Source organism: Sphaeramia orbicularis, chromosome 8 (assembly GCF_902148855.1).
Source record: "Sphaeramia orbicularis chromosome 8, fSphaOr1.1, whole genome shotgun sequence".
In the NCBI taxonomy this organism is placed as follows: domain Eukaryota; kingdom Metazoa; phylum Chordata; class Actinopteri; order Kurtiformes; family Apogonidae; genus Sphaeramia; species Sphaeramia orbicularis.
In genome coordinates, this window is record NC_043964.1 from 26,938,143 (window position 1) to 26,966,128 (window position 27,986).

The 27,986-nt window shown below is 38.1% G+C and overlaps 1 protein-coding gene and 1 long non-coding RNA gene across 3 annotated transcripts; one reads left to right on the forward strand and one right to left on the reverse strand.

Moving 5' to 3' along the window:
- The first annotated feature begins 141 nt into the window (after window positions 1-141).
- LOC115425009 (uncharacterized) lies at window positions 142-27,934 on the forward strand. Its single transcript, XR_003936150.1, has 3 exons — window positions 142-664; window positions 3,787-3,915; window positions 27,176-27,934. It is a non-coding gene; the product is annotated as an uncharacterized LOC115425009 (long non-coding RNA).
- On the reverse strand, window positions 2,497-13,052 carry LOC115425008 (CD209 antigen-like protein C). 2 transcript variants are annotated; one of them, XM_030142437.1, is made up of 6 exons: window positions 12,827-13,052; window positions 12,635-12,733; window positions 7,289-7,474; window positions 5,140-5,282; window positions 4,043-4,143; window positions 2,497-3,912 (listed from the first exon to the last, which is right to left on the reverse strand). In XM_030142437.1, exons 1-6 carry the CDS (start codon window positions 12,900-12,902, stop codon window positions 3,768-3,770), a joined length of 750 nt encoding a protein of 249 aa, XP_029998297.1. In that variant the 5' UTR covers window positions 12,903-13,052; the 3' UTR covers window positions 2,497-3,767. The 2 variants fall into 2 exon arrangements, with proteins under 2 accessions (XP_029998297.1, XP_029998298.1); XM_030142438.1 differs by lacking the exon at window positions 4,043-4,143.
- Window positions 27,935-27,986: the final 52 nt, after the last annotated feature.

Here is a 27,986-nt window from a genome sequence, read left to right on the forward strand (position 1 = left end):
TGCCCGTTAAAGGGAAGTTTTTCCTCGCCACTGTCACCAATCACAAGTGTTTGCTCCTGAAGGACTCTGTTGGGTCTCTGTAAACTTGATTTGATTTTGATTTGAATTGATTTGATTTGATTTGAATTGATCAAGCACTTTGTGACTCTATCTGTGAAAAGTGCTCTACAAATAAAATTTACTTACTTACTTACTTACTTAATGTAAAACATACTTTATTAAATCCGGATCTGAGGAACTAAATCTCTGCGTTAAACACAGGAGTATTTCCTCCACTCCATCTGTCTGACAAATTGAACCCCTTACACAATTTTGACCCCTCTGATCAGTTGAAACCACGTATTTCCAATGTGTTGATGTTGAAGGAGGAGGTGTTTCCTTCATATGTTTAGTCTCCTTTTCTCCTTTTTGAGCTCATGAAAAGTTGAGTGTTAGTAGTAACATTTCCATTAGGATGATTCAGAATCACTTGCCTACATTATTGTTTTAGTTCTATTAAGATGTGTTAAATTATTTGCTATATAGATTTGGACAGTCAAAGCAACTTGCCCAAGCTAAAATATATTGGTTTAGATTTAATATCTGTTTTCAGCCCACAGTGACTAACAGAGGTGGAGAAGAAATGGATTTGGTTCAGCCAGACTGAAAAAAAGCAGTAGTTTTGGTGAGTATAATGTATTTAATGAACATTTGTGTTTTTGTCTTTTTATTCAGTAAATATTGCCGATTGTGTTACGATGATGTACATGGTACAGCTGTGGCTCATTGGCTTTCTTGGTTAAGTATTGATATTCATTTTCATGTCAGTTACCTGTCTGTGATGCAATTCCCTGTTAGATTGTGTGTTTTTTTTAAATATAGTATTAATGGAATAGTATTGACATTAAAAGGTGGATTAAGTCACTGAAGGCCTAGTGTGAAATACACGGATCAAGACTGGGTTTTAGAAATATGTGGTTGTCACAGAACATTGACTAAATATAGGTCTCTGATGATTTTACAGAATATGATGCTTTGCTGTAAATTAAATGAGTCAACAGTAGATAACAGTACAACATAATAGTACTAACGTAACAGTAGATGCCTTTTGGTGCTGAACAAATTTGCTTTGCCAAGGGAAACATCATAAAGTATATGAAGCTCCCCTTGATGTTCCACTGTGTTTATTATGAGTTTTGTTGAACTGCATTTCCATGCTAGACCTGACATGGCACCACCCTACCAGCAACCGCCACACCCCCAATGCCCACATGCCCACACACACACATCTTTCCCGGTCCCAGCACATCCTGTGGCAGGCAAGAGGACAGCCAGCCCACCCCACCCCCCCTGACCACAATCCCCATACACACACGTCATTCATCAGAGGGCAGCACCCCCCCAGCAATGCAGCCAGCTGAGTCCCAAGCCAATGGACCAGCCCCCCCCGCCCCGGATGGCATCCAGGTAACAGGGATGTGGGAAGACCCCCCCCCCCCCCCTCGCCTCCCCACCTATCAGGGCTGTGAAGTGTGAGGTGTGTATGCAAGCAGTTCAAACTTAGGAGCAGAAACTGCGCACTGCTGAGGGCGATGCCGCACAGGCGGCACCACCCACCCAAACGGCCCCGCCCACCAGGCGCCACACAGCCCGCCCCCCAAAAGTGAATGTGTGGTGTCAGTGTTTCTGTGTGTTGTGTTGTGGGTGGGTGTAATTCAAATTGAGGAGATAGCCGCCCCTGGGTACCACAGAGGGGGGCCGTTTTAGCGACCCCCCCCCGCCGTACCCCCTCGGGACATGCACACTCCCCAAGACCCTACGTGCTTTTTGTGAGGGGGGTGGGGAGGCGAGGGGTTGGGGGATAGTATGACTGGGAGGAAGTTTCCTCCCAGAAGACGAACCAGTCGGGGCCAGTCGACATTCGGCACCCCTGTTCCCCAGTACCCATCCCCAGGCAGGGGCTGCCAAGGAGCTGGGCGGGGCGGGGCGGTCCAGAGACTCCAAGCACCCACTGACCGCAGCCAGAAACTGCCCCCCACCCCAGAAGCTACTCACACACTCAATCATCCTATGTGGTTCGAGGGGGCATGGACCCAGGACCAGCCGCCCCAGAGCCCCCCAAACAGGCATGGGGACCCACCACACTCCATACCTCCCCAGTCTTACACGCACTAGGAGTGCAGCGATCACTGGCGCAGTACCACCCCGCCACAAGAGACCTGGCGACCAGCACCCCCGCCCCAGGCCCCAGTCGCCACCATGGCCGCACCCTACCACCACACCCTGAGAAAACCCCTGGCCACATCACACCCCTTGGAGAGGCAGCAGTGCCCCAGGCACACCTGCACAGCTCCCCCCCTCACACACACACACACACACCCACACCCACACACCTGCTCCATCAGGCCCCCACCCACCCCCCGCCACCAACACACACAGACATGCACTTCACTTACTTCATTAAAAATTACAATTGGTTAACAGTTTAGTTTAGTTTATTGTTTATTTGTCAGGGACACTGTACAAATACATCAGTCTCAAAGAGAAGAGGTGCTTTGCACCAGAATTAGCTACAAGCTACTTTCATCTGTGGCCCCCGGGCAGGTGCACACACAATATAGAACATTTACATTACATACAAGACACAACTAACTTTAACTCATAATTACAATAGTTTAAAACTTATGTATTTATTTCAATTTCATGTTTCAGTCATCAGTATATCTTAATTATTAAAATAGTCTATTAATAAAATATTGAATAAATTCTTTAGTCAGTGTTATTTCAGTGGGTAAATGTAGCTAAAAATGTTTAACTTCAAATATTTATGATATTTATGATCATATTTTACTGATCTGTACGTGGAACCTGAAGTAACATTTTAATGAATATCTTACGTGTAATTTTTGCATTTCATAAATTCATCCCACAGGCTGGATTGGAACCTTTGGCGGGCTGCATTTGGCCTCTGGGCCTCATGTTTGACACCTCTGATGTATATGCACAGTTCATGTGTTGTTGTTTCAGTTGCTGTTGACCAGAATTTTGTGTTTTGTTTTTGGGTTTCTTTGCATCATATTTGCATTATGCCGTCAGCAAATCTTCCCGTTTAATTTGAATTTGGAAAAGAGGATTTAAATGTTTGTGCAAAGTTCATGTGTTGATGTTTCAGTCACTGCATTTCTGTTGAATTTCATGTTTATATTTTATTAGATTTGCATTGGAATATGTGGGGTATTGTAAGACTTGTTGGTCCTTTTTTCCTTTTTATTTGAATTGCAAACTGCAAAAATACAGCAAACAGAAAAAGGGTGAGTGGACTGTTTCCACTTCCTTATTTATCACTGGTTTCACGCTCTACTTAGGGAAAGAGGATGAGGACGATGAGATGAAGATGAGATAAACTAGGGTGACCAAATGTCCTCTTTTGCTCTGTTGGTTGGTTGAAGGTCCTCCAGTTGTGGCACCATATATTCAGTTAAAAAGTTAAAGTAAATATTTGCAGTAACTGATCTCTCTGAAGAAAAATGGACCAGTGATTTGATTGCACACAATCCCACAATGTGATTTAAACTGTGATATCCACTAAGTACACAGAACAAATCTGATTAACATATCTAATCAATTACTTTTATAATATATTTTTTTAAATTATAGAGACTTTCTTAGTGGACACCCTGTGTTTTATTTATAGATTTGCCATTCCAGTTTCATTGATCTTATTCTAACCTAATTTTGCATATGTCAGAGCAGTTGTGCAGTCATCGGTTTAAAGCTCCAGATTCACTTTAGTTGTCTTTTTCACAGATCCAGTGCAGTTCGTTGTTGCAGCTCACATCATTCCATGTGCCTTTGGAAAAGATCTCACCACAGTTCTGTTGACCCAATACAGGTTTATTGGCACCGTTGTTAGGCTGCCCTGGAGTCCAGAACCTGGTAAGTACGGTAAATGGTAGTGACAAATGTCAGAAATGAATTTTATTCAATTTTATGTTATATTTATCTTATTCCATAGAGATACCAATACATCATATGTCTGAAATGAAAGAACATTCTTCCTCACGACAGAGTGAGTGGAGATCCATCAACCCATTTCCAGATTCCCTCCTTTTCTTGATCTGACAAGCCAATCCATGAGCCTCGCTTGAACCCCGCAATGAATTTCTGTTTCATGTAAAAGGATTATATAGTTAATTTGTAAAAGCATGTTATTATTTATTGTAAAAGGAAGAAAAGGTTAAAAATAATTTCACTTAATCACCCAATAGGAAAATTCAGTCCATCCCACATCACAATTCGCAATTTTGCAATGCAATTTCAACAATATTGTGTCTCAGCTTATTATTAACATAACTTACAGATCACAGTGGCTCTACAAACAGCTACAAATTGCACTTCTTTTAAGACATTTTAGGTTGTTTATATTTATTCAGGTTATTCACATTTCACTGTTAGAGGATAGCTTTTTAAATGTCAACATGTTCATGATGTAATTTAACTTTTTTCACTTAAAACCAATCAGAAAATTTGAATTTGTCATTATTTATAGGTTAATTTTGTTGTATTTTACTAGTTCAACCCATTTGAGATCCCATTGGTCTGAATGTGGCCCCTGAGCTAAAATGAGTTCATCACCCTCGACCTTTAATATCTTGGGTGTAATTCTTCCACTGAAGGGCTGGTTGGACCCTGTGGTGGGCCAGTTTTGACCCGTGGACCATTTGTTTGACACCCCTGCCATATTGAGAATATGAATCAAACCAGGATCAGTCTCATAACTGGGATACTCGTCTGCATGTAAACATAATCAGCGGTGTTGGCAGCCAAAACCTAATCACTTCATTCTTGAGTGTTTTTACAAAATCTGGACAAAAATCTCAAGGTGTTTGTGACATTATCATGTTCATAAGAATGGAATGACATGAGGTTCCTGTGACCTTTGACCTTTGTGACCTCATGGATCACACTCTGGCCAACAGTGGTTACATCTGACTGAACTTCATTTGACACAAGGCATCAGAAAGAAATGAGGAGTTTCCATCTGAATCTGTTTTGACTCCTGACATGACTGTCACTGAAAGGATTCAACTAATGGTGAAATATTCATCAACACAAAACTAAACAGGAATGTTTTTAGTTTTATGTATTCACACAGTGTACCTGTTCTTCTTTACTGTTTACAATCACCAGATCTCCTCCACTGTTTCTGCAGTAGTTTCTTCCAGTTTTCCAGGACGCAATGTCATTGGAAAGGAAGTAACAGCTGCCACCGAACCGCTTCCATCCTTTACCACATGGTTTCTCTGTAAGGTAAAGAATCACACCAAAATTATTAACAGCATGCAGAAGGATTAATCCAATAAAGACCCAGTGCTAATTTTGTGGCAGTTCACAAATGAATTTTTCTCTCTATTGAACTATATCACCATTTATTACAATATTATAATGTTATCATATGTTGTTTGCATTTTTTTCTACTGTAAATCGTATATTTTCCTATACTTAATTTAGATTCCCATGGAAACTCAGAGTAATCTCATTTATAATAATAATAATAATAATAATAATAATAATAATATGAAAACTGAAGAAAAAGTGACTTTTACAGCAAATCAAATCAATAACTAAACATACAAGTGTGTCCATCCACTGTCATTGATCCAACTCCATAGGCTTTACTGGTGAATCAGTGTTGTAGAAGATGACAGTGTTTCCATGGTAACTACGGAGCCTCTGAACGTCCAAATATGGTCATATCTGATGACCATGAAAAGATGAAGAACTGCATTTGACACCAGTTATTTACATGTATTGATGGGATTAGTGGATCAACAGGTATTAAACATTTTACATCAGTAGATAGTTTTGGTTGGCAGTGGATGTTTGGGTCTTTATGGGTTAAACTGAGTTTTGCTGAAAATTACAAGAACAGAAAATTGACTCTTGAAGCATAATTAATCCAGAGGAAAGATACGACCTACCCACCCAGTGCTGGGAGGTCACCTGCATTTCACTGCAGTTTACCTAATGCATGCACTTATTATATATAAGTGTATAAGTGTATATTTACTGCCATTAACCCCTTATGACCTACTATAGAACAAGTCCTTCAGATCTTTATATTTTTACAGGCTTTAGTATCATTTTCTGGAACATTTTAATTTGTTATACATCAATACAATCCTTATATCCCAAATGAAAATTTAATAATATGTATGGAATAACTTAATATTTATTTATTAAATTAAATTAAATTAATTTATACTAAAAAATAAATTGCTAATAATGGCAAACCACCGAAAATTTTAATTGTTTTTCTTTTTTAAATCGTTTTTACAATTGTTTCACATACTTTTCTACATACAGAAATGTCATAGCTGTATCCCTCAAAATTGTAAATGTAAAAAAGATGCAAAAATTCCTTTTGAACCACTGTAAATGAAATGTTTAAAATCTGTCTTCAGTGATCATTCTAGTGATAGACACTATTTTAAGAAGCACATTAAATTAGAGGTCGACTGATTTTGGTTTTACTAAGGCAGATGCCAATTTTTAAAAATTTGGTCAGCCAGTGGCTGATATCTACAGCTGATTTTTGAGGCCGATATTTAAGGCAGATTTTATTTTTTTAAAGCACATTGACCGTAAAGTACAATTGAAACAACCAGATAATTAAGAGCTTTATGCAGCAATATAAATAAAATTATTAATACACGTACACATAGTAGTCTTTTAACATTTTTTGAACTTCAAGTGCTGCCCACACAGGTGCCTGATCAAATATAATTTTTACTAGTGATCAAATATTGGCTTTCAAAAAAAAATTAAGGCCGATGGCTGACACTGAAAAAAACACTATATCGGTCTACCTCTTTGTTGAATGCCGTAGTAAACTCATATTTGAAACAAGTGGTTCCAGGCACAACAAACCCCGCCCCTCACACGGATTGTATCTTCTTTTGGCATCGATCCAGCTGATGTCATCATGTCTATGCATGTGCTAATGTCAGTATAGACAGACAGCATAGACTAATTCAGCCATTATAAGTAAATGGGGAAAAAAAGATTCTAAAAATTAATAAAAAATTTTAACTTTGACCTATTTTCCCAAAATATAATGACATCTGTTCTGGGTCACTGGCAATCTATAAACCCAGTCTGGTCTGAATTCAACCAAAAGTTTTGCTGCTACAGTGTGATCAAACAAACAAAGAAACAATCCGAACCAAAAACAACAGCCCTTGCCTCCCCTTTGGGGGGTGGGGTCATAAACCTTTGTGTATTTTTTGCCACCCAGGGATGGACTCACCTGCCCTCAGCCTCTCCAGCTCCTGTCTCACATTATTGAGTGTGATGTTGAGTCGGGCTCGGCCTTCAGTCAGGTTCGATATTTGGATGTAACTGGCCCCAAGATGGTTAATCAGAGAAAGTATTTTGTTGTCACTGATCTGGAGACTTTTAGTCAGATTGGCTTTAGCAGAAGACAGTCCTGCAGCTGAAGAAGAGGGAAAATAGCGTTTGTCACAAATAAAAATACATTTACATTAGTGCATTTTAATTTTCTTCAATTAGTAGAAAATATTCACAAAATAATGGATTTTTCACTTCCACCTCTGTTCTAAAGTCATCTTTTCCAGCAGATCAATGGTTAACTCTCCTGTATCCCACCCATAGAGGTCCTTCCTAATCGCTGAAAGTGCATAATATGTGCACCACTGTAGTAATGTCACATTTGTTTTCATACAGGCTCTTTTTAACTTTTTTTTGTTTTTGTATTTCATGAACTTCAGCTGTAAACAAAAATACCAAATACCCAATGTTTGTCAGATTTTTTAACCCTTCAAATACCATGTTTGTGATATAAACAAACCATATTTTTTGATACAAAAAAGTCTGTTTTTTTATATTACATAAAATTTAGATTACTTTTTTTTATTTTTGCAGCTTGGCATATGTCAGTGATTAACAGCAACATTGGTTAATATTAGGGATGTCCGATATTGGCTTTTTTGCCAAAAACCGATATGCCGATATTGTCCAATGCTTAATTTCCGATTCTGATATCTACCGATATCGCTGCCGATATCTGTGGGATATTAAACTAATTTTAGGTAACATCACATATCTCCTGTCATGGAATTAACACATCATGCCTAATTTTATTGTGATGCCCCATTGGATGCATTCTCAAATGCAACAAGGCTTTTAAAATGTAAACACTGTCTATGCAAAGAATACATACTTCAACTTAACTCTTTCCCCACCAGAGCATTTTCCAGTGAGTTGGGAGCCAGCGCCAGCCTTTTTGGTCATTTTCACTAATCTTTGGAGGCTGACTGAAAATGTTGTGTTAGGAGTATGTGAACACTGAATACACCAAAAGAAAGAACAGAACTTCAACTTTTAAACACAAGAAACGATTTTATTCTATCTTCATTTGTTCGTGAGATATGAACATTTGAATATTGGTCATTTTCAGGAAAAAACTGAATTTTGAGCAAAAAACTGAGAAAACTGCATTTTTTTCCAAAGATATTGATTTTCAAGATAAAATTGATTTCCTATTTACATTTTTGACTCTTTCTCATTTACCAACAGTAACACTGTATTCTAAATCACAAAGTAAAATAATAATAACAACAATAATAATAACAAACAGCTCTAAGATATCCCATCATTCCACAAAATATTAGAGGAATCTACACCAAACTTTAGACCAAAAATCTTCTAAAGCACCAGGTTCCTTCTAAACTTATCACATTTACATACATCAGTTATAAGTCTTCCACATAGTCGTTTAGTTTTTTGATATAAACACTTCAATTTTCCTCATTTTCAAGAAAAAAAGAAATAAATGCACTAAATACTGTAGATTTCTGGCCTTTGCTTGGCTGCACCAGGTCCTCCTGTTGGCGTACCTGCTGTGTTTGATCTGTAAATAATTATATGGACATCTAGTTATTTATCTATGTATGAATTTATGTATTTATTTATTTCATACTAAAGCCAAATTAAACAGTGTCTTACCTGTGTCCCTGCTGACATTATACAGCTGAATCTGTTCTGTGTCCTCAGTCTGAATCTGAACTCACTCTGACAGATGAACACTAGCTGTCCTTTGTCTTGTCCCATGTCTGTGTGTCTGTCTTCTCCTTGAATGTCCTCTAGAAATGTCTGTTTTCTCTTCCTCCTGTCTGTCATTGTCTCCGTGTCGCCCTCCCCCCCCAATTCGTGTCGGACCTGAGCCTCTCTGTGTTTCCCATGTTCCGTGTCCGTCTCCCTCACCTTCTGTGTCTCCGTTCCTGTCTCTAAATGGTTCTTCTGTAACTCCATCACATATTGAACTGTCAGACTCTGTCTCCATAATCATCTTTAAGGCTTTTGAAACTGCGCGCGGTTCCTGCACAGTCTGCATTTCCTCTTTCAGTGACTGCCGCTGGATGCGTTGCCATGGGATACGGAGACTCCAGTGCGAAAATGTTAAACCCGGTCATTTTTCCAAAAAAGCTGCTTAATTGTTTGTTTTTGGACTAAGGAAAGTAATTCACACGATCCGCAACAGCTTCAACTACAGTATAACAGTGAAAACACGGAGTGACGGAAAATCTAGTCACTGGCGAAGAAAGAGTTAAGTTGTGGAAAAAATGCCATATTTCTTTATTTTCTCTCCCTCCCTCCATGAGTCTGTTACAGTGTGGCAACTCTACTGTACAGTTTTGAAAACTGCACATTTCTTTCAGCTACAAACACTTCATTTACGCATCGGTAAATGCCGGTGAAATCAAGGCATTATTTTATCGGTTTTAATGATAGGCAAAAAAAACGATACCGATATTCACCAATATTACATTTTTATGCCAATATCGGGCCGATAATATCGGTGGGCTGATATTATTGGACATCCCTTGTTAATATACATTATTATTTTTTATGTTAGGTCAAATATGTCAGTGTGCATTTTGTCCTCACTCGGTAGAAGGGTGTTAGTGTAGTGGTGTAACATTGTTTACATTGTGCTGATTTTAGTGGATGGGTCAGAATTTAAGAAATCATGCAAAAATGAACAACTTTAGAATTCTGACTTAAAACAATTTGTGAAAAATAATGACTTTTTATTACATGAAGTACAAAGTGTGCATACTATGCTCACCTGGATACTGGAAGGTTCATGTAAAAAGAACTTTAAAGTTAATATTTGAAGAACTAAATCTCGGAGGTGAATATAGGAGTATTTCCTTCATTCTATTTATTTGACAGATTTGACTCCTTTTATGAGACTGATCTCATGAAATCGTGTCATGCCAGCTCTTATGGCATTTGGTGTGCCATACATATGCGTCTTCAGTGTTTCGCGTGTTATTCAATGCCATTTAATTGCATGTCAATTTACATCAAGGTCTCTGCTTCACATAACCCAAACTGCTAACCCTCAGTAAGTGGTATTTGATGCATGGATTCAGGTTGGACAGGGGGCTGGTAACAGCGTGAACATACATGCGAAAAGCGTATAATGTGTTCTGATACTTAGCACCACTCAGTACTCAGTTCAAAGTGGCTGGGCTGAATGTGGCCCCTGAAATAAAATGAGTTTGACATCATTGACCTAACATATCGATAATGTCATGATCATAGATTACAGATGGATACCAGATGAATCCATGCTAAACTAAGGTCCAGGAGCTTATAATGTGAATTATTTTACTAATCTAATTCATCTGTATGTAAGCCCTGAGCTAAAATGAGTTTGACACCCTTGACTGTTCATATCTTCAGTGTAATTTTTGCATTTCACAAATTCCTCCTTTGGATTTGGCTCTTTGATTCGCCAAAAAGCCATGGACCCTGGGTGAGTCCTCAGCGACCTGCCCCTGTTCAAGTCCAGGTTAAAGACACACCTGTTTAGACTGGCTTTAACCCTTAGCACTGAGACACTATTAGGTTTGAATCTGTGCTCTTTTTCATCACTGTGGATTGTGTCCTATTGTTTTATGCATATTTATGGGACTTGACTAACCCATTTTTATCTTATAATTTAATCAAATCAAATATATATATAATATAGAGCGTAAACTGCTGTTTTGATGGGCAACAGTGCTACTACGGGAAAGCAGTGACTGTGCATATATATACACACACACACACACACACACACACACACACCCACACACACACACACACACACACACCTACACACACATATGTACATACACATATACATACACACATAAATAACACGCATGTATACAACCACTTCTGAATGCTTATTGCATTCAAAGCTTAAACATGGGACTCCATCTCTTTATAAATATCTCTCCCTGAATTCTAAGTACATACTGTATGTAATTTGCTCCATCTGATAGATTTCCCTCACTTTCTCAATCCTAATGTTATACATTAGAGGTTCAGGTTTCAACCACTTGATAATGATGCATTCAATGGCTGCTGTCAGCAAAATTCGCAGGAGGCATTTTCAGTTATTTCCCTCTAAACTTTCTGGGATTACACCTAAAATAGCAAATTTTAAATCTTTAGAAAATGTTTGGTTGAAAACTGTGTCCACGGCGACAAATATATCATCCCAGAAAGGTCTGATCTGAGGACATGTCCAGAATATGTGGGTGTGGTTCCCTAAGTGAGCCCCACAATTTTGCCAACAGATATTAGGATTCAGGGGGTTCATTTTTGAAATTAACTCCGGTGTCCTGAAAAATCTTGTGACAACTTTCCATTTGAACTCTCTCCATGAACTAGAATTAGTGACCATATGGGCTTCAGAGCATATACAGGGGTTGGACAAAATAATGGAAACACCTTAAAAAATCAACAAAATATAATTTAATATGGTGTAGGTCCACCTTTTGCGACAATTACAGCCTCAATTCTCAGAGGTATTGATTCATACAACTTGTGAATTGTTTCCAAAGGAATTTTAAGCCATTCTTCAGTTAGAATACCCTCCAACTCTTTTAGAGACGATGGCGGTGGAAATCGACGTCTTACTTGAATCTCTAAAACTGACCATAAATGCTCAGTAATGTTGAGGTCTGGGGACTGTGCCGGCCATACGAGATGCTCAACTTCATTAGAGTGTTCCTCATGCCATTCTTTAACAATTCTAGCTGTATGGATTGGGGCATTATCATCTTGAGGTGAAGGTGTTTCCATTATTTTGTCCAACCCCTGTATCTGCCCACACCTCATCTGGTATGAGTGTATTAATTTCCAATTCCCATCTACATTTTAGGTTAGAAGTGTTATTAAGTGTAAAATTTTAAAGTGCTTGGTAAAACCTGCTAATTGCTTTTGGAAGTCTGTTCCGTTGTTGAATTTTTACCAGCAGTTCTTCAACTGGTGAGGGATTCAGGACTTTCTTCCACTCTTTATGTTTTATCAAAAAGCTCCTCAGCTGAAGATACCTGAAAAAATCTGTATTGTAAAGCTGAAATTGATCCCTTAACTGCTCAAAGGATTTCAAACAACCATCTTTTATAATATGGTGCACTTCACTGAGCCCAAAGTTACATCATTTCCCAAAGCCTGAGTCTAACATAGCTGGCTCAAAACCTTGTTACAGAAAGTGCCATATAAATAAACGTTGATTTGATTGGATGTGAATAAGCTCCTGTTTATTGTGCAGAGTTTGATCCAGACTCACAGTGGACTCCGAGGCTGATGAGTCCAACCATCAGAAAACCACAGAACAACCCCAGCAAGATAACAGCTCCATGTAAGCCCCTGTTTGAGACCTGAAGAGCTGAGGAGAGGAAACAGACCAGAGAATAAAACCACAGTAACACTGAGACCAGTCTGGAAAACACGTGTATGAATCCAGGATCTATACTCTCACCTTTCTCATTCACTGAAGGTTTGGAGCTCTCGAAACTGACCTCGTCAATATTCTCATAGATTTCCTCCATCTCCATGTTGGTGCCGTCAGGGTTCCACGTAAATGACCAAACTCTTTCAGGTCTCCGCAGTTTAATCCCCTGATGATGCACCTGTATGTGTGTCAGGTATGACAGTACTGAATAACAGTTGTATTACTGTGGTGAATGGTGGATATTTTGCATCCTTGTTTCCACGTATTGCCTTAGGTTACACCGGGCATAGAGACCTACCTTTATTTGACACTAGTCTATTTGCATTGGAAAGAATGTTCTAAGGATGTCAAACTCATTTTAATTCAGGGGCCACATTCAGCCCAATATGATTTCAAATGGGTTGGACCAGTCAAATAACTGTGAAAAAAGTACAATACATTATGAAAATGTTTACATCCACAAAGTATCCTTCAACAAATGAGAATAAACAAACAACTTGAGAATTCTTAAGAAAATTAAGTGCAATTTGAACAATATTCTGCCTCAGTTTATCACTAACACATGTGCATTACAATTTACAGATCACAGCTGATCTACTCCATGCGGCCCACAGGCCAAAACCGGCCCACCAAAGGGTCCAATCCGACCCACCAAAGGGTCCAGTCCAGCCCGTGGGATAAATTTGTGAAATGCAAAATTACACTGAAGATGTTATCAGTCAATGATGTTAAAATCAGTTTAGTCCAGGTTCCACATATAGACCAATTTAATCTGAAGTGGGTCAGACCAGTAAAATACTACCATAGTAACCTATAAATAGTGACAACTCCAATTTGTTCTCTTTGTTCTAGTGTAAAAAAAAAAAAAAGTAAAATTGCATGAAAATGTTTCCATCTACGAACTATCCTTTCACCAAAAGGGGCATAATATGAACAACCTGAAATGAGAAATCAGTATAATGTTACCAATATTCTGTCTGCTACCAAATGTTTTGTGTATTTTTAGATCTACTGGGATCTATAAGTTGTAATATACATGTGTTGATGAATTGAGACATAATATTATTAAATTTGAACTTTTTTTTTCTTAAGAAATTTCAGGTTGGTCATATTATTTACTTTTTTAAAGGATAGTTTGTAGATTTAAACATTCTCATTATGTAATTTTACTTTTTTCACCCTAAAACATAGAGAAAGGTTTGGAGTTGTCATTAATTATTGGTTATTATGTTATTATTTTCCTGGTCTGCCCCCCTTTTAAAGTCCAGTTTGGGTACAACTAGTGCAATTATTTGTTTTTTAAAGTGTCATTTAAACCCACAGAGAGTCTTTTTTTTTGGCCTGAAGTGTAGAAATGTGCATTCATGCTTGTTGATATTCCTGCAAATCCTGAAAACCAAGTTTAAAAAAAACATGCTTCTCATGTTGGATGTGGTTTTCCTTCTACTCACTGTACACTGACCATCTTCAACTTTTCTTTTACAACCCAAACAAGTTACCATTGAATTGATAATAAGACCCTGGGTGACTGACGTATTGGATTAATTGATTTCGAAAATTACACATCATATTGGTTTACATTTAATCAGTACTTACACACTGGCCATTTGAGAATCAGTTGGAATGATGAGTGAAAGTAACGCGTTGACCCATGGGAACCACGAGTTCTAGATGTGGTCATTTTTATGCTGGAGAAAGCTGACATTTGGGAAAAGATCTTCCACCTCCTGGACTTCATCATTGTCAGTATTGGGGGTGGGATTCGAAAAGGGGGGTTTGTTTCAAAATCCACATCCCAACCCTGAGGGGCAACATCCTGGTCCCCCAGCATAGGTATTTGTTGTGTATTTGTGCATGCTGTACCGCATTTGTCCAGCAGTCACCACCAAAGCGTAATGTTACCCCATTGTTCAGGGTTCAAGGAACATGATTCTGGGCAAAGCAACGTGGTTGTAAGGCTATTGTCTTCCAAAATTACTAATATCTCCCAAAATATGAGTCCTATCAACTTGCCATTTTTGCTACTTTCTTCCTTGACCAAAAATACAGAAGTAGCTTACGCCAAACTGCAGCAGTCAGCTCTTTCTGGATTTTGTGCGATGCCCGAGACACACACAAACACACAAACAGAGTCCACCTCCCTTTTTAAATCTAAGATAACAGCTACAGAACATTAAAACTACAGACAGTTTTCTACTCCAAGGCATACAGTCAAGTCACACAATGATTAAGCTGGATTTATTTAATGGAGGTGAAATCATTTTTGTCGGAACATGAGCATGCTGCACCTTATTTACTTTATTTACATAACCACGGACTTAAACCATGAAAACACAACAGTGACAACAAGCATAATATTTATGATGGATGGAACTTTTACACACACACATATTTTTTTTTTCACATATGAAGCATTTGAGTCCAGATTATACCTGCACGTTTTATGCCATATTGTTAAATATCCCATTTTATTTCGACCACATGTTGCAAAGCTGACTATCTTTTAAAAGCAGTTGTAAAATTATTGATCAGTTCATTCTACAGTGCAGCTATTTCTCACAGATCCAGCGCAGGGTTCTGTCACACCTCAAATCATTCCATTCTCCTGATGAATAGGTGTGAACACAGTTCTCAGCCCCCTAGTCTGGGTTATTATTGTTGTTGTTAGGCTGTCCAGGATACTAGAACCTGCCAGGGACACAAAAGTATAGGTGTTAAAAACTCCACTTCCTGGTTGGGGAGGGGCAGGACCTCGCCTCACCTATCAGGCCACACCCAACCATTTAAGAGGAAGGATCAGGCCCAGACCATCCTCTTTTCCCTTTGTTTGACTGGGAGCATGCGGCCTGAAGAAAAGACAAAGACTTATATGCACAGACTGGATGGATGCATACCTGAATTCAGAATCATCCTATCCATGTCATTACCTGAACTATTCCACCTGTAAATAATCTGCCTAAAGAGAAAATAAAGCATTAAAGGAATCCCTGACCAGTTTTCATATCTGACCGTATGCCAATGCAGAAGTTTTAATTATTCCAACACAAATCAGCCCATCAACATCAGCCTTCATAGTTTTTACAATAGGTTTAAACAATAACCAGGGTTCCTGCGGGGTCCTTAAAAGTCTTAAAAGTCTTGAATTCACAAGTCTGTATTTAATACTTTCAAAAAATCTTTAAAAGGTATTAGATTTGATATGGTAGGGCTTCAGTTATATTGCCTTAAACTTGTTGGCTGTATTGTGTATGAATGTGTCTGGGAAGAATGTAGGACGTTTCTGACTTGGACGTTTTGGCCTAGGACGTTCCGGACTAGGATGTTTCAGACTGCACTTTTTGCAGAGTAGGACTTTTCGGACAAATCATATTTTCAAAAACAAACACCATAAATTTATGTTTATTTGCATATAATTTTAATATTCACTCGATCACATATTAAAAATGTATACTTGATCACATATTAAAAATGTATACTCGATCACATATTAAAAATGTATACTTGATCACATACTGTATACAATATACTCAAATTAAAGTATCAAAATTATACAAATTACATTGCGAGTCTATAACCTCACATTATTTGAAAGAGTCCATAAGAATTTTACACATGATCACACATTACAAATGTATACAATACACTCAAATTCAAAATTATACAAATTGAGCATTTTACACATTGGGCCTTCCTCCTCTCAAGTTGTGACTGACACCCCGAAGGAGTTCTGGAATGGATTTAGTGCCAGAAGCTCTATCCTCACAGAGATGCTGCAGCCTTGATTGAAGTTCCTGGTAGGCCTTCTTTGTTCTCTTCTTAGGTTGAACCCCACGTTCATCTTGTAGTAGGACTCCAGTGACACGTGCACACTCTGCCTGTAAACACTCAATTAGTTTCCAAACTGTTGGGTGTGCATGTCCAACCAGGGATTGGAATTTATTGTTCCATCCCTCTGAGATGTTATTTGTACGAGGTCGATCACTTCATACGTGGTCTGAGTATATTGTATACAATTTTAATATGTGATCGAGTGAATAATAAAATTATATACATACATTTATGGTGTTTGTTTTTGAAAATATGATTTGTCCGAAAAGCCCTACTCTGCAAAAAGTGCAGTCCGAAACATCCTAGTCCGGAACGTCCTAGGCCGAAACGTCCTAGGCTGAAACGTCCTAGGCTGAAACGTCCTAGGCTGAAACGTCCAAGTCCAAAACGTCCGTCCACCGTCTGGGAAATGTCCAAGCTGCAAAGACAGTAATGTTAGTCTACTCAGTTCCATCCGTTCTAACCCGATAATTCATATTGAAATTAGGAAACAATTATCACTAACTTTACAGAAATGATCACAGAACATTCAGCCCAACACATGTGCTGCCGTTTGTCTGCTGACTTTGGGAACTTTAAGGGACAGCTCACAAGCGAAAAGCAAACATGAGGAAGTGCACGAATAATAATGCATTGGGTGGAGAAAGGATCATTCTCCACCTGGTTGACACGAGTGGAAGGGAACGTGTTTGAAGTTCACTACACCTTGTGCAAGAAATCAGTTCAACTCAGAACGGTGGGAATCAAGGTGTTGGAGTCAATAAAAACATTTTCCTAAATTCTAAGAGTCATGAATTTTTGCCAGTATGGCTGTGAAATGGGAATAAATTCTAAGTAGTCTTGAAAAGTCTTAAATTGAAGTTGTAGGAACCCTGAATTATTATTGATGGTGGTCTAAGTTATACCATGGAAATACCCATATATAAGGCACTGAAATAAAGCGCATTTCTTCCTTACGACACAGTTAGTGGAGATCCATCGACCCATTTCCAGGTTCCCTCCTCTTCATTATCACTCAGGCCAATCCAAAAATCCTGGTGGAACCCTCTGATGAACTCCTGTTCGTCAAAGGAAATAAGTGTCAGTCCTTGTTAAGGCTGTTAATAAAAATATAACTAAACTTAACAGTGTCTTTGCCAGAAAAACTAAGATATTTGTTTGATGCCATAAAAATTACATGGTGGAATGAAAGGTTTCATGTGTACAGTGTGCATGTGAAAAAGGTCCTAATGATGTGGCTTTTCCAACATCTCCAATGATGTGTGCAGCCCAGAATGCTCTTGTGCTGTAGTAAACTTCAGTACCTTGAATGTCCACTGGGGGCTGACTCTAAATCCCAGTCAGTCCCCATAGATCCTCATGTTAGTGTGTCCAAATCTGCAGCAGAAATACACATTTACAGCCCAGTTTTGGTCTCAAAACCACCAGTGTGTTTGACATTACTCTTCGTGTAGTGATTAATTTACTGGCTGTTATTGAGTTTATCAGGTGCAAGATAATGTGAAGTGATGAATTTACATGGACCTGTTCTTTTTCACTGCTAACGGTGATGAGATGCGCTCCTCTGGTTTTGCAGTCGTCTCTTCCTGTTTCCCAGGGTCTGTTGCGCTCTCCGCCCGGACGTTCGAGGGAGATGACTGCGTTGAATGTGGTGTTGAAATAACAACGATCACGCTGCGTTTTTCTCACTCGTACGCTGTTTATTTAACAGCCGCCATTACAACACTCACCTTCACTGTGCACATGCGCACAACAACTTCCTTCCAGACAACACGAATCGATCAGGCATGAAACATCAAACAAACTGTATTTTACTCGTTTTAAATAAAACCTTTTCTAAATGCATTTAATTTTTAAACAAAATATGTAACGATTTTAATTACTATTTTTTAAATGTGAAATTAAATTATATAAACCTATATTTTCCCTTATTAATTAAATATAAATGTAATTATACACTACCTGTGCAGTTCAGTAACAACACATATAAATCTATAATAATAACTGAAAACAAATAAATGTATTAATGACCTATGAAGAACATTTCAAAAAAATAATGCGCCAAGGCATTTTAACCTGTCACAGGTCCAGCTTGACTGGAAAAAAGGAAACAGCTGCAGCTGAACAGCCTCCATCCAGCAGGACACGTTATATCTGTAAGACATGAACCCAAACCAAAATCATTTACAGCATGCAGAATGTCTGAACAGTATGTGTCAGAGTTTTACTGTTGATTTTTTAGAATAGAATAGATTGTTATTGTCACTGTCACGGGAGCAATGAAAACTTGTTTGGCAGCAAAAACAATCAGTGTAACAAAGGACTGTATAAAAATATCAGAAAATACTGAAAAATGTACGCAGTGTTCAAAAGCTACGAGATAAAATATTAAATGTGCATATTAGGGGTGTGACAGTACAGAAACATTTTGGTTTGGGACAGGGGTCTTGAGTTCGATACTTTTTTGATCTGTTTTCAGTACAGTGAAGGAGACCCGTTTCATTTAAAAAAACTTAACCGATAACCGATCTTCGTGAAACAATGCCGTCACACCGCTCTTGTTTTGTCGACTTGTCTCTCTCCATTGACATAACTGACAGGGAATCTGAAAAGCTCCCAAATCGGAGACCTTAGACAGGGGTCTTCCAGGTCTGGCTTTGTCCCTGTGACACTGCTCTGAGCTGCCATACAGGGGCTCCTTTCTGCACTAACTCGTTAAATCGTTAAGCCCAGCGCAAAGCAAGATACGTCCATTTAACGCATTTTGCGCTCTCCTGTTTCTGGGCTTGCTCTTTGTTCATTAACAACTAATGCAACGCAAAATGCGTTCTTGTGTTAGTTTGTTAACCCCAACACAACGCGAAATGCGCTACCTGTTCCTGGGCTAGTTCGTTAAAAGTGTGTGCTCGCCCAGTTCCTCACTACAGGGCTGATTCGTTAGAAGGTGGATGTATTGTTGTAGCTTCATTTCACTTCATTTCTGTCATGTATTTACTTTGAAATATTATTTACATTTGAAAAAGAAGATTTTTAACACAAGTTTGACAATATCTTTAATGACATCAGATTCTTCCCATGGACATTTTGCACAAATGAATTTACTGAGTGAGGACTGATCTACTCACTGTGGCTTTGAGAGATGAATGAATGAATGAATGAATGAGAACCGTATGGGGCCAGAGCTAGTGAACTTTTACGAGAAGAAGTGTTAATTCTGACTGTCTGCGATCGAACAAGCATTTGTTCATCTTTGTGCCATTTGCCCGTACAGAGCTGGGAAAAAGGGCATTTGTGTACTCTGCTCCGTCCACATGGAATATGTTGCTAAAAGACTGGAAACTCTCTGAATTGATCTCCCTGAATGCTTTTAAATCCAAACTCAAAGTGCTGGAGAAGAACTCAATGACTTGCACGTGTTTTTCATAGGTTGAATTGTCCTGTAAATTATTGTTTGTTGTAACTGTATGGGGTAATTGTATGTTGTAACTATGTGTTGTGTTTCATGCTGTCTCTTGGCCAGGACTCCCTTGAAAAAGAGGTTCTTAATCTCAATGGGATCCTTTTCCCGGTTAAATAAAGGTTAAATAAAAAATAAATTAAAAAAACTGGTGCCACACACACCAGCGTGTGTGTGTGCGTGCGTGCAGCCACACATTTAGAAACACAAAAAAGATTTTCCTGCAACTATTTTATGATAATATTTTAGATCATGCAAAATTTTAAGGGTGTCTGAAAACTTACTTTCACAGTACAGAACAGTACTTTCAAGTATTTGGTCGTATTTCCTCCATTGAGATGTTTGATTTTCAGTTTAGTTTATGAAACATTTATCAACCCCAATGTTTTCATAAATACTAAATAATGATTTTTTTGGATAATTTTTAGTGCGGATTTTCTGATTTCCAAATATTCTAATTTGAGTTTGACCCTTTTCAGTGATGACTTGTCATTGCTGAACGATCTATAACTAGAAGCACTCGGAGAGCGCAGACCTCCGCCAAGGCTGATCAGTGGGCCCCCCCGTGGGCCCCCCCACCCCCGATCACCACCAAAATTTAATCATTTCTTCCTTATCCCATTTCCAACAAACCCTGAAAATTTCATCCAAATCTGTCCATAACTTTTTGAGTTATGTTGCACACTAACGATCAGTGGCCCCCCCGTGGGCCCCCCCACCCCCGATCACCACCAAAATTTAATTATTTCTTCCTTATCACATTTCCAACAAACCCTGAAAATTTCATCCAAATCTGTCCATAACTTTTTGAGTTATGTTGCACACTAACGATCAGTTCATCACACAGCTATAACTTCTTTCATACAAAGGTGGATTTGTCAACATGTCACGTGTCTATAACCCACATCAAACCACACAAACACTGATCAGATGTTACAGTATGACCACTGACAGAAGAAGTGTGAACAATGTTATATTATCTATATCATAATACTGGAAGGGCTCAGAGTGTCTGTTTGTGTGCGTCAACACGATTCTGACAAATGTAGACATTTTTAACTGGCCAATTTGGTACCTACAGTTGAAGAATAGTCCCATCTCCACATTAAATATCTCGGCAAGTTGATAGGATCAATATTTTCAGAGATATTAGTCATTTTGGAATATAATTGCCTTACAGTCACAGAAGCGCAGTACCATGCTGCATGACAGGAAATGAAGTTATGAAGTTAAAACAGGAACGCCACATTTACAAGCGAAAGTGTGCGAAGAATCACTGGGAAATCACAAAATTTGCAATCTACGCGGGGGGATATTTTGAGCCCATAAAATCTCTCTCCAAGGATTTCTGAAAAGTTGGCAGCCCTGCCACTATGTGTGCATTTTGCAGTGCCTTAGGTTTGTGTTGTTGTTTGTGCACCAGAGGGAGAATGTGAGAGCGAATGAATAATGGGTCAATAATGTAAAGCACTTTGGGTGTCTAGAAAGGCGTTATATAAATCCAATCCATTATTTTTATTATTATTAATAGAAGTCATTTTAAAGATACAGATTAACTTTATTTATCCCCTAAAACAAAGCCAAATAAAAGTAAAATTAAGGCTTGAAATCAGACTGAGCTGTTGTAGACTCTGATGGCAGTGGAAATGAAGGATCTTCCATAACCTTCAGTCCTGTATTGTAATGACTTTAGTCGTCCACAGCAGCTGCTTGTCTGGTTTGTCAGATTAGGGTGAAGGTGATGATCTGGATTTTGTAAGGTGTTCTCCACTTTACTCTGGAGGCAGCTCTGCTCTTGTCTCTGCTGAAGGACTGTGATGGACAACTGTGTGAACCTCTAAGATCTGTAGCTTGAGTCTGAGCAGGGGAGGGTTCCAGCTCTATGGAAAACATCATGTATTACACCAAAACCGGTGTAATACCAGGTCAAAACTGACCCACCAAAGGGTTCAATCTAGACCCATGGGATGAATTTGTGAAAAGTAAAAATTACACTGAAGATATTTTCAATCAGTGATGTCAAACTCATTTTAGTTCAGGTTCCACATTCAGATCAATATGATCTCAAGTGGGTCAGACCAGGAAAATACTATTATAATAACCTATAAATAATGACACCTCCAAATTTTTCTCTGTTTTAGTGTAAAAAAGTAAAATTCCATGAAAATGTTTAAATTTACAAACAGTGCTTTCACAAAAAATGTGAATAACCTGAAAAAAATATGAACAACATGAGATGGCTTAAGAAAAATAAGTGCAATTTTATCAATTTTCTGCCTGTTACTGAATGTTTTGTGTCTTTGTGGATCCACTGTGATCTTACATTGTAATGCACATGTGTAAACAACAAACTGTGGCATAATATTGATAAATGGATATGAAGTCTTTTTCATATAAATGCTGCTTCTCCTCCTGTTGTTGTTCTTAGTTTTCTGTTAAATCCTATTGTCATGTGAGTAAGTGTGTTACTGGTCCTTTCCTGATCTGATCTGATTTGACTGATCTATTCATGAGGGAATGGATCTCAAATAACTATTCTGGTCCGGTCTATGAAGGATGTGAGGACCATGGAAGGTTCCTAGAGATGGAGAAGCACTTTTTAGCTGTGCTTATGAATATGGAAAATACACTGTGTGAGTGCTCCTGTGTGATTGGTGTCCACTCTGACGTCCATCTCTGGCCTCCAGCTGACTGACTGGACCAGTGCTCTGGTCCTGTAAACCAGTCAGGCTTCACCATTCGCTGGCCCTGAAGCTCCAGTCAGCATGGCTTTGATTTCCACCAATCAACACCCCTTTGTGTGTCCTGTTTGTGTGTTTTGTGTATAACTAATATTTCTGGTTACTGTCAATGCATGAGTGTAAATATTTAGTCACCATTCAGAAACATAATATGAAAGTGTTCATTTTATTGTTTATATAGTTACTTGTTCATTCAAAAAAAAAAAAAAAAGTATTCCAGATAAATCCTGTAGGTGAGGGTCAAAAGTTATGACAGAAAGCTCCACCCCTTCTGTGTGTCTGTACGAAAGTGCACGAGACCTACTTGAGCAAGAGGGAGAAGGAAGAGTTTTCCGAAATTTGACGAAAATATGTCATAATTTTATAGAACACAGAAAAACCTCACCTTTTCGGATTGAACCGCTGACTGCATTCAGTGAGTGAAATTGTCGACAATATATTTGATAATATGCAAAAAGACTAATGCTAGTGACACGTGCGGCTAATTAGCTGAACAACGGTTAAAAATAGCTTTAACTTAAAATGTCCTGTTCTTAGATCTGCAGTGACACTGATACTGCATTTTAATGAACTCTACAGTTCGTTACAATTTAAAGAATTTAAAGAATCTTTGGTACATACTTTTAAATTTTATTGCTTTTTGTGAGTGTACCAGGTGCAAAAAATGTCAACAAATTATGGACTCACGTAATTTTTAAACTTAAGTTTATGTATATAAATATGAAATTTTCCTTATGAAATGAAAAGATTGATTGTAAATGGTATTTTAGAATTAGCGTTGTTATCTGTAGTTCTGTAGTGTTGATGCTGGTTTTTCATGTGAGATGTGGTGATGGTCAAATGAATCACAGACTCTGTCTAGCCCGTTGCTTCACCAAAGAGTTCATTACCAGAGGCCTCATTAAGCATTGTTCAATACTGCCATCTGTTGGGTAAATGACAGAAGGACAGGCAATGCTGATATTTCAAACATGACCTGAGCTAAAACATGAATTAAATTTGTATATAGTAACAATATACAATGGATATTGCTATGGAATGTGCATGAATACATATACGAACACTCACACAGTTTATCAATTTGTTTATCATTGAAACCATAATAAAAGCAGAACATTTGCATTTTTATTTATTTTTATTAAAAAGCAAAGGCTACAATGGAGGAAATAATCTACATTACTGGTTCTCCTACATCACCAGCTATATCTCCAGCTACTTCCTCTATTTCACTGGCTGACACCTCCCTACAAACACTCAAGACACCCTCAGTGTGATGCAAGATGTGAAGCATTTTTATGAAGAAGCAGTGTCTTGAAAGAACCGAGTCCTCGTTTATCATTGGTCACAGGATTTTCTCATCAGTGACACAAGCTTTGAATTAAAACTTCATCTACAATGGCCATTTTAGTTCGAGGCATACATTAATGGCATGTTCCAAAGAGTGAGTCTGCTAAAATCCACATAACCTGGGAGGTTTGTGATGATTTTTGACTTTCCTCTTTAAGCTGTGATATTTATGTTCATTCCTTAACATTATTTTATATTAATAGATTTTGCATTTCAGTTTTGTGATTTCAGCAAATGTTATGAAGCTTAATATACTTCACAGTATTTTCAAAGTCATCAGTGTAAAAGTCATTACACAAGTGCAACTATTTCTCACAGACCATTGAAAGTTTTGGTTACAATTCCAATCATTCCACTCTCCTGATGAAAAGGTGTGTGCACAGTCCTCTTCACCATAAGCTGGAATGCCATTACCATTGTCAGGCTGTTTTCCATCCCAGAATCTGGACAAGGACAGGTAGAACAGGACAAATGTTCCTAGTTTGGTTCATTTCTTGTAAGAAGTGAGGCAGGTGTCATATTAATGAACTTGAATTTTACCATAGAAATACCAAGAAATTATGTTGAGATTAACCAAAGTGGTGAACATTTGTCCTTACGACAGAGTGACTGCAGATCCATCAACCCATTTCCAGGTTCCTTCATGTTCACCATCAGTCAAACTGATCCAATAGGTGATCTTGAGCCCTGTGATGAACCCCTGTTAAATGTAAAGGACTGTGAAGAAAATATATAAATATCAGAATAGATCAATAAAAAATCCCCACGCATCCCTTTTAGCAGTCTATTCAAGTTAGTGTTAAGGGTTAAAATACATGAAAACACTGGTAAAATTCACCAGGAATATGTACAAGTCTAAATAAACAGTTAAAAAGTAGATGTATACATTATGTAAACAATGAAGTTAAACCTCTATATTTTTTCAGCCTGTTTTTTGTTTTGTTTTTTTGATTGATTGATTGGATTACATTAGTTCAGTGTAGATAGAAGTTTATTGATCAGGGCTTGGGCAGGGCCTTTAAGGAAAATAAGGTTCTAGCAGCAGCACAACACTGTATTTGCAGAATAATTACCAAACGAATAAGAAAAAAATAGAAGAAACTGATAACAAGAATAGAGAAACAGAAGTAGGAGATAGCACATCAGATATTGTATTAGTTATTACAATAATAATAATTATTAAAAGTAAGTAATAATAATAAGCATTAAAAAAACTATAATTACAACAACAAACATTGTGCTCATATCTTTTCCATATAAGAGTAATATCAAAAGACATGAGTAGATGGCTCGGGAACACCATAATACCCCTTCGAGGCAGTTTGCAGCCAGACGGTTAATATTCTTTAGTAACACTTGTACGGTACCTCAGTATAAATGATAATTTTAAGTTAATTACGTAATGAGAAACAAAGCAGGTTTCCATCGTCTACCAGACTGAGAAATAGTTAACAGGTTCAAGTATATGTTTACAGTTTTCAGTGTAACTAACTGTTTCTTAACCAAGCTGTTGGAACGAGTACATCGTATAGTCATTTCACAAGAGCCTATGTGTTATGAGTTTTGTCTTAAACCACCCCAGAATTATCTAATTTTTCACATCCCATGCTGATTTGAGTTTAATGTTAAAAAACATTTGATGTTATTAGCTACAGCTAGCTGAACTGAAATGAAGCAAAGCTGGCAATTAATGGAACTGTAGATGATTAAGATATGAGATATCTGCTAAAGTGTGTGGTTTACTGCTGAACTGGGTTACACATGTTTATATCTGGTTTACTGCTGGTTGGCTAGTTTACATATGTTTCTATCTGGTGTCCATATGTTTCTATATGGTTTACTGCTAGTTGGCTGGTTTCTATATGTTTCTGTGTGGTTTATATATGTTTCTGTCTGATTCATTTATGTTTCTATGTGGTTTACTGATGGTTGGCTGGTTTATATATGCTTCTATGTGGTTTACTGCTGGCTGCTTTATGCATCTCCTCTCATGCTTCATGTATCTCCTATTCATGCCCCCCCCCCCCCGTGTGTGTGTGTGTGTTTGGGTGCATGTGTGTGTTTTTTAAGGGGGGGCGACAAATTCATATCTTGCCTAGGGTGCCAAAATGGCTAGAACTGGCCCTGCGTGCGAGTGTACTTGGTAATTAGGATTTGAAGAATGTCAAAGAAAAGAAAACTGGACATAAGACACTTCTTTAGGAGCCGAAGTGTAAGTTCAAGGGCATAGAACTGTAGAGGCTCAACAATACAGATACTGAATAAAAGACACTATTTAATGCCAAACAGATACACTTTTTTAAAGTTATTTTTTTTTTACTTATTTTCACATATTTGTATGGAAGACAACTGTTTAAAAAACACAAAGAAAATTTGTGGGGAAAATACAATAAAACATCAGATTCTTGATGCTCATGTGATTTTATCCATATTTTTGAGGAATAACAATAAAAATAATAATTGAAAGTAAAAGCCTTTTTTTGCTCAGGCAGCAACTGTACCATCAAACTCTATGATCATTGTATTCATAATCTGTTCATATGTCATGCATCAACATATTTATGTCAGGTGACAGACAGTAGAGAGGAGGGATGAGGCAGAGGAGGAGGTAGATTAGGCGAAGCAGGAGGAGGTAGAGGAGGAAAGGCTGTGAATTCACAGGTGAGGTTAAATAATGAAGGATATGTTAGTCATGAGAATAACTTTGCAGAAGGCAGTAAATTCTTGTATTGTCTTTAGATATTCAGATATGCATTATAAACATGTTAATTACAGAATTTTTTTCTGACTATGATTGTTTGCTCATTTGATCAGCTCTACATGATGTGAAATTATGATCGCAAATGCAAAAAAAAAAAATCAACTTTCAGGAGTGCTGCCTTGGAGCACTTTTGTGTCCCCACCAATGTCAAAATCAAACCTACTCCCTTGATGAAATGTATTAAACACCTTGTACACATCCATTAAAAAAAAATTTCAGGTTTGTGTTTGTGGACTCTGCAGACATGTGGGTCTACATGGCGAAGAGGTGAAGAGGTGAAGGTGCTGAGTCTGCTCTGGTCGAAGATGCTGAAGCCTTGCCAGAGATGGATGAAGATAGTGTCGCCTTCCTCCAGCTGCACCGTCATGCTGTTAGAGCCACAGCCGGTTGATCCCCATGTGTCGTGGATCTCAAAGAGGAATTCGCTGTTCTTCACCAATGTTGCATCCAATTTACCTGATTTTCCCATGCAGCCAGTGAAAGAGAAGTAGTAGACACCCTTTGTGGGGGCTGTGAAGATGCCTGCAGACAAACAACAGAAAATACTCAAACCTAAATCTAAAATTCAATACAGACAATTACAACATCAGACAACAATGTATCCACTGGACATTGATATTACACATGTAATGAGAACATGATGGGTCATTAAAGGATGGTCAGTGGACAGGAGGAAAGAGAGGGAAGGGGGATTAACAAACTCAGAATGTAAAATGGAGGATTAGGACCACACTGAGGGAGGAACACCACATATTTGAAGAAAAAAAATCATGGTGCAAGAAGAAAGTCATACCTACAGGAATAAAGTAAAAAATATTTGAGTTTAAAATATTGTGTTAATGTGCTCTGATACTTGTAAAACACTGTAAATATGTCTGAAGACTTATACATATATGCACATTACAGCTCATTATATAGGTATGCTCATAATTGATTCTAAACATTTGCATAAGGAGTTGTGATTCATGTAAAATGTAAATCACTATGGCTATGACTTTACAGCAGGGCTATTCAACAGGCGGCTCGTGGGCCAGAACCGGCCCACAGCCCCTC